At 36.1% G+C, this 7,500-nt stretch overlaps 1 protein-coding gene across 1 annotated transcript in view; it reads left to right on the top strand.

The window, feature by feature from the left end:
- The window catches only part of LOC113813288 (lon protease homolog, mitochondrial), a 10,973-nt gene that overhangs the window by 3,332 nt on the left and 141 nt on the right, over positions 1–7,500 (top strand). The window contains exons 5-19 of the mRNA XM_027365256.2: positions 99–289; positions 585–742; positions 892–1,044; positions 1,729–1,920; positions 2,149–2,229; positions 2,382–2,516; positions 2,630–2,858; positions 2,966–3,087; positions 4,200–4,295; positions 4,413–4,583; positions 4,921–5,088; positions 5,397–5,652; positions 5,971–6,173; positions 6,657–6,821; positions 6,940–7,500. The exon at positions 6,940–7,500 is cut by the window's right edge and continues 141 nt beyond it. Of these exons, the coding sequence (XP_027221057.1) occupies positions 99–289; positions 585–742; positions 892–1,044; positions 1,729–1,920; positions 2,149–2,229; positions 2,382–2,516; positions 2,630–2,858; positions 2,966–3,087; positions 4,200–4,295; positions 4,413–4,583; positions 4,921–5,088; positions 5,397–5,652; positions 5,971–6,173; positions 6,657–6,821; positions 6,940–7,086 (2,467 nt within the window). The 3' untranslated portion in view covers positions 7,087–7,500. The remainder of the gene's footprint in view (positions 1–98; positions 290–584; positions 743–891; positions 1,045–1,728; positions 1,921–2,148; positions 2,230–2,381; positions 2,517–2,629; positions 2,859–2,965; positions 3,088–4,199; positions 4,296–4,412; positions 4,584–4,920; positions 5,089–5,396; positions 5,653–5,970; positions 6,174–6,656; positions 6,822–6,939) is intronic.

Here is a 7,500-nt window from a genome sequence, read left to right as displayed (position 1 = left end):
GCATACTTCCTAGTACTGAGTAGATTGTGAAGTAGAATATTATAGGTTTTGTTGTAGCTGACATTACAATAAGTTATATTGTGGTTTGCTCTTGTCAGTGATGAACGGGAGGTTGTTGATAAACTGACCGACCTGCATCCAGTGGGGACCTTCGTTCAGATCCATGAACTCCAGGACATGGGAGAAAAGCTGCGCATGATTGTAATGGCTCACAGGCGCATCAACATTACCTCAGTCCTTCATGATGAGCCCCTTGAAGAAGAGCAATCTCTGGCTGAAACAGGAAAAAGTTAGTGGTCTTGAGCAGATTGTGTGACAGAACTTGATGCACTGTTTTATTGCTACTTCTTTTGTTTTTTCTTTCTTTCCATTTTTCTTTTTTTCTTTCTGTTTTTCATTCTATTTCTGTCTGTCTCCCCTTAATACTATATATTGTTTATATGTAACCCGTTTTTTTGGTTTCACTTTTGAGTAACACATACTTAATTTGAAGGAATTTGTTTATTATGAAGTATTTTATTTACTCATGGCCTCCTCATTTGCATGCTGTGAGGGAAAAGCTAATATGACATTTTCCCCTCTAGTGAATGTAGAGTTACGACTGCCTCCATTTACCACTGTCACTGTGCCTCTGGACAATGCCACCCAAGAGAAAGACCAAGAGAAGCAAGAGGACAGTGATAGTGGGAAGTTAAGACGATTGTTGAGGAGGAAGAGAAGACCAAGTGAAGAGGGGGCTAAGGTGAGATAATTGCGTTTTTTGGTGATGAAGTTTTTTTTATTATTTTTATGTATATATAGGCCCTCCTTCTTGGTGATTGTTTTTCTTTATTGATATTTATGGGCAGTGTACTGTTATTTCTTTATATATTTTTTTGTCTCTTCCCCCAGGTACAAGAAGAGGCAACACCGGAAGTGCCAGTCAGCCCACCACCAGAAAAAGTTGACGCAGCTACTCAGACGCCAGTGCAGCCACCTCGTGTGCTCATGGCTGAGGTGGAGAACATCACCCATGACAAATTCCAGATAACAGAGGAAGTGAAGGTCTGTCTTAATTTTATTAAGATGGCATTCTTGCTCAAATGAAATTCATTATTTTTCTCCTTTTTAATAACAATCAAGTTTAGAAACTTCAACAAAAGTTCTAATGGGTAACTCTTACCAAATCTCTCTTGCTCAAGGCATATAGCACATGGTGTCCAAATCCTTGAAAGAGTTGGGAATCTTTTGTAAAATGTTGTCACATGATTCAAGGATTTATGATTTACCATTTACCATTTACCAAAAATACCAAAGATTAATTGTAACCTTTAGATTAAATTTACTAAAGTAACAATGTGTTTTTTACATTTAGGAAAGGGTATGAATGATAATTGATATCTCCAATCAGTAGGATGTATTTGACCAATTTCAACTATATCTTTATCAGAAATGTTTGATGAAGATATGGTCATAACTACATTCGTCAAAATGAACATCTTATTTACATCATAAGTAGCTAATATGTATTTCACATAATTGGCATTTCCTACTTCAAAGGGTGGAAGAAAATAATTTGAAATGGGAGAGATCCCTGGGTTGCCATAAGATTTTCGCATGTATCAGAAGTTTAGCTTTTTACTTTGGGATTTGTGGATATTACAGTGTATTGTAAATGTACCCATTATTTATTTTGCTTATGTTTAAGTAGGGAGCTACATCTTATGAAATGTTATCATTTTACAACAGGCCTTGACCCAGGAAATTATCAAAACTATTCGAGACATCATAGCCCTGAATCCCCTCTACCGTGAAAGTGTACAGCAGATGATACAGCACGGACAGCGTGTTGTGGACAACCCTGTTTACTTGGCTGATTTGGCTGCCTCACTCACATCAGCAAACTCTGTTGAACTGCAGCAGGTCCTGGAGGAAACTAAGGTGAGAGGGTTGCAAAAGCAGAGAAAGGCTGGCTGTAATAGCGCAGACATGTGTTGATTGAGGAAGTAAAGATATAAAGAATGTCTTTGAATTATTTAATTTTTTAAATGTATTTTTGGTTTGTTTGCTTTTAATAAAAAAGGAGCTGTATATAAAATCATTCAGACAGAACTTATATTTTTTGTTGGCAAGATGTTGTTTTTCAAAAGATTAGTTTTTTCCCCCCAGATCCCTGCAAGATTGATGCTGGCTCTGTCATTGCTCAAGAAGGAATATGAGTTGAGCAAACTCCAGGCCTCTATTGCCAAGGTAAGTAGTGGGTAACTCCTAATTTTTTGGTTAGTAGAGAAACTAATATCATCTATTGATCAAAGGTTTATTTATTGTTATTATCTGAATGTTATCAGTATCAGATGAGGGGTTATTGTGTGTACATTATAGTCTGATTGTGTGTGTTATAGGAAGTAGAGGAGAAGGTAAGATCGCAGCACCGGAAGTACATGTTACAAGAGCAGCTGAAGGTTATCAAGAAGGAGCTCGGCATAGAGAAAGAAGACAAGGATGCTATCGAGGAAAAATTCAGAGCAAGATTAAAGGTTTGTTTTGAATTTGCAGTGTTTGTATCCATTTATGTATCTTTACAAATGTCTTGCTGGAACGATTTATACTCACTAGGAGGCTAATCCATGACAACCATTTATTTTTCTAGGATAAAGAAGTACCGAAAGCAGTCCAGGATGTAATAGATGAAGAACTCAATAAACTTAGCTTTCTAGACAACCATTCATCTGAATTTAATGTTACAAGAAACTACCTCGATTGGCTGACTATGCTGCCATGGGGCATCACCTCTAAGGAGAACTTAGAGCTGAAAGAAGCTCGGGACATCCTTGATGAGGACCACTATGGCATGCAGGATGTGAAGAAAAGAATCTTAGGTAATGATCCCTTTGAGAAAAGAAATATTAGATTGTCATATTAAAATTAGATGTTGTGATTGAATATTACTTAAAGTTTTTAAGTATGTCTCTTTTGTTGGTAACAGAGTTCATTGCGGTTGCTCAGCTTCGAGGAAGCACTCAAGGAAAGATTCTCTGCTTCTATGGTCCACCGGGTGTTGGGAAGACCAGCATAGCACGGTCCATTGCAAGAGCACTTAATAGAGAGGTAAGTTTGACTTGTCTTTTATTGCTACATCATTTTGAACAATGCAGGTTTATTTTATTTATGATTCCTATCCCTGCTCTTTTGAACTATTAACCAGATTTAACAGTACAATGGGAAAGTCTATGGGAAAGGCATGATTCATATCCTCTTTCACATGTCTTGGATGTTTCATTGATAGGAATGAAACCCTTGAGTGGTATTAGTGTTTATAAAATCATAGACACATCAGGTGATATTTTTTCTTTCATGGGTACCCTTAACTTGAAACTTCTGACACTTTATTCAAAGGAGTATGATATTCCAGTTTCATAATGTTCCCCATACATTTAACATTACATTTTTATTTTTATTGTTATATCTTTTTCACAAGTATAAAGCCGGGGTACTCAAAATCCCCAGGGTTGATAGAAGCATCCAAGGGATCAGTGACCTACTAGGGGGTCGGAAGAGGACCGGCCAGGGGCACACAAAAAAAAATAATAATAATAAAATAGAATAAAAGGAATGGTCAAATTTAAAGGTGTTGAAAAATAGCTGGACCTTAACAAAGGAGTCAAATGATAGACAAGTCTTTCAAAGAATCAATAGTTTTTAGGGTCCCTGCAGGTTTGTAGAGGTTCACTCATTTCCTTGTTTTCTAAAACCTAATTTTGATATCCAGGGATAGTTAAATACTCTTATACACTTTTATCTGCACATTTGTTCATCTGCACTTGGTATGAATGTTTGTGTAAAAGTGAGAACAATATTTGAATAAGGGTCCTTAGTTTGATTTTATGATGATATGTACTAAATTACACTGATGTATGAGTTGACTTGTATATAATTTGGGATTGATAGTTAATGAAGTAGTTGAAGCTTCATTTGATGGCGTGAAAGGTATGAGAACCCTTGATGTAGAGAATTTTGAATATTAGCACATTTTCAAAAGTGCTTACTTGTGTTGATATTAGGAAGTTATTCAATATTTCTTACAAGTATCCCAGATGTTTCTACCCTTCAAGAGACAAATTTGCATAGTGTTTTTACACAGTATCCAGTATTGTCTTATGTGTCAGTAGTAGTAACTGTAATAAAATTTCCATCATCATTCTAATAGATTTTTTCCTCAGTACTTCAGGTTCAGTGTCGGTGGCATGACAGATGTGGCAGAAATCAAGGGTCACCGAAGGACATACGTGGGGGCCATGCCAGGAAAGATGATACAGGTAGGAATTATGCACCCACTGAAAGATTCACATTTTGCACAATTGTCATTTAGCGTAAGTACAGAGTTCCCTTTTGCATTCTCTGTTCCTTACAAGTATTTGACTTTCTTTTCAAAGTGCCTGAAGAAAACAAAAACAGAGAACCCAGTGGTGTTGATTGATGAAGTGGACAAGATCGGTCGTGGTTATCAAGGTGATCCTTCAGCTGCCCTTCTGGAACTCCTGGACCCTGAGCAGAACGCCAATTTCCTCGACCATTACCTGGATGTCAACGTTGATTTGTCTAAGGTGAGAGGACTTTGGCCTTTTTGTCAGAAAAAGAAAAAAATCTTTTATCCTTGGTTATTTTGTATATTACTATCACATGTTGAATTGGTGTTTTTTTTATTATTTTAAATTTGATAATTTTATAAATGCAATAGCAAGCACCAGTATAAAAAATAACAAGAAAGGAGTTTTCTTCATAGTTATTGCATAATATCTTCAAAAGATACATTTTCTTTTATTTGTGAAAACTGAGTCAGTCTTTCTAGCATTTTTCTGTGAAATTTATTGATATCAAATCAATATGAGGATATCATGATTTAAAACACAATTAATGATTTTTTTTTCTTCTCTATTGTAGGTGTTGTTCATCTGCACAGCCAATGTTTTAGACACCATTCCAGAACCCTTGCGAGACAGGATGGAGATGATTGACGTATCAGGCTATGTAGCGGAGGAAAAGATGTCTATTGCTAACAAATACCTCATTCCACAAGCTCAGAAACTCTGTGGCATTACCTCTGAAAAGGTTAGGGGAGAAGTTCTGTAAAAGATATTAATAGTCGTTGGAAATAAAAGCTCTGTTTAAGAACAGTGAAGGAAAGTTAGATGGCAGTGAAATTTATTGCAGATGATTTATTTCTTTATGAATGTGAGAAAAATGTCAGTCTCGGTTTGATTAGTTTCATTCTGTAAGCAAGAGAATGAGACAAACCATTCATGAATTTACACTATTCAGTTTTAGAACACCATTCATCAAAATATTTGTGAAATCAGTTATTATTATAGGCTTTTTTGAAGTAATATGTATCCTTACTGATTGTTTAATGCCAACAGCTTACTCTGCACGACACTGCCATCGATAGACTCATCCGCCAGTATTGCCGTGAATCCGGAGTACGTAACCTTCAAAAGCACATAGACAGGATTATGCGTAGAGCAGCTTACAACATTGCGAGTGGAGAGGCAGACACTGTAGAAGTAAACAATGACAATTTGGAGTTGTTTGTTGGAAAGCCAAAATTCAGCCATGACCGGATGTATCAGGAAACCCCAGCTGGTGTCGTCATGGGTTTGGCCTGGACTGCAATGGGTAAGGAGCCTTTGTTTTGTGATTGGAGATGTATAAACTAATGGATATCTGTATTTAAGAATTTAAATTTAGTATTATGTACTTGCCAGTTCAGCTATCATGACATGGTTTCAAATGGTCTGCTTATAATGTGAAATGCATTTATGTAATAAGTGTAAAAGGAGAGGACATTAGGATAAGTTTGCATGATGTAGAACTAAGCTTGATCTGGAAGTTTTTATTTCACTTGTTGAATCATTGGGATTTTTTTTCTTTTCTCTCTTTCTTTCCTCCCTTGCAGTGATATCTACAACTTGTTCCTTTTTCGTCCACTTACAGGGGGATCCACTCTTTACATTGAAACAACTGCCTGGCCGCTGGATGGAGACAAAGAGGGACGATTTGAAACAACAGGTCATCTCGGAGACGTTATGAAGGAATCAACACGCATTGCATATACTTACGCAAAACACTTCCTCTCTGAGAAGTTTCCTGATAATAAAACACTTATCCAGTCAAATGTTCACCTACACGTTCCAGAGGTAAGTTATGTACTTGATGTCGCTATAATGTTCTCGAGATTTATTCATAAGATAGCCACCATACTAATGTAGGTCAGACACATAGAAGTTGGTAGATCTGACGTGGTAGCATGTCTTGTGGCTTTTTTTTTTTTTTTTCTTTTCTTTTCTTTTTTTTTTCCCCCAAGTCACAGTTCCTTGGAATTATGATTAATTAACAACTAACTCAAATAACAGGCACACAAAAATGTAAATAAACTGTGAAAGTTTGTTGTAATTCACAAAGTTCAAAGTAATTATATTGCAGTGTTCTCTTTTTTTGAAGTATTTCGAAGGAGCTAAAAAAATGAAACTACAAAACAAAACTAATGTGAATTATGGAAGAGAATCGTGCAACATTATTTGCAGTGTATTATATTGAAACACTAAACCGTCTCCTAGGCTAGACTGTCTCTATACCTATAGAGTAGAGTGATTTTGCATTTTTGAATCTTTAACCCACAGGGAGCAACACCAAAAGATGGTCCAAGTGCAGGCGTGACCATCATCACTGCCCTGGTCTCCCTGGCACAAGGCAAGCCTGTGCGGCAAGACATTGCTATGACGGGGGAGGTTTCTCTCACAGGGAAAGTTCTGCCTGTTGGAGGAATCAAGGAGAAAACAATTGCAGTAAGTTTTGCGGATTGTAATGAATATTTGCATGTAAATCCATTTACAAAGAAAAATTACATTGATAGTCTAAAGGTGTTACACTGGAATTAATCTATTGGTCCTTTTCTTCTTCCAGGCTAAACGAGTTGGGGTTAAATGTATCATTATGCCAGCAGAGAACAAGAAGGATTTTGGCGACTTGCCAGAATTCATAACAGAAGGATTAGAAGTTCACTTTGCAGATAATTATGAAGATGTGTATAGAGTTGCTTTTGCAGAGTAATGTTGTTTTCTTTATATTCATTTATGAATGTATGAAATGTGATAATGTTCACAGTGTGATAAAATTGTAGTTTGATGTTTCTGATAAACAAATGTATCATGTTTTGTGATTGCAATCACAAACTGCAGGGTCGAATGTTTTTAGTTTGTGTGTAAAGCAATGGGAAATGTAGATATGAATTGTTAGCCTATGAAAATATATCGTACAATAGTATTGTACAAAAAGGTTTAATATCCCCTGTTGTTGTTGATTTGTATATACTGTATAGGAAATTGAATTTGTCTAACTTACAAAACAAATGAGATATCTTGCAACTTGAGCATAATTTGTTCATATTTTTTTCCTTTAACATTTGAAACAAAAGAAAATTCGAGATTTCAGAAGAAAATTGCATACAGAGGTGACAAATGAATG

This window comes from Penaeus vannamei, chromosome 19, assembly GCF_042767895.1.
Source record: "Penaeus vannamei isolate JL-2024 chromosome 19, ASM4276789v1, whole genome shotgun sequence".
In the NCBI taxonomy this organism is placed as follows: Eukaryota; Metazoa; Arthropoda; class Malacostraca; order Decapoda; family Penaeidae; genus Penaeus; species Penaeus vannamei.
This window is presented reverse-complemented; position numbering and strand designations above follow the sequence as displayed.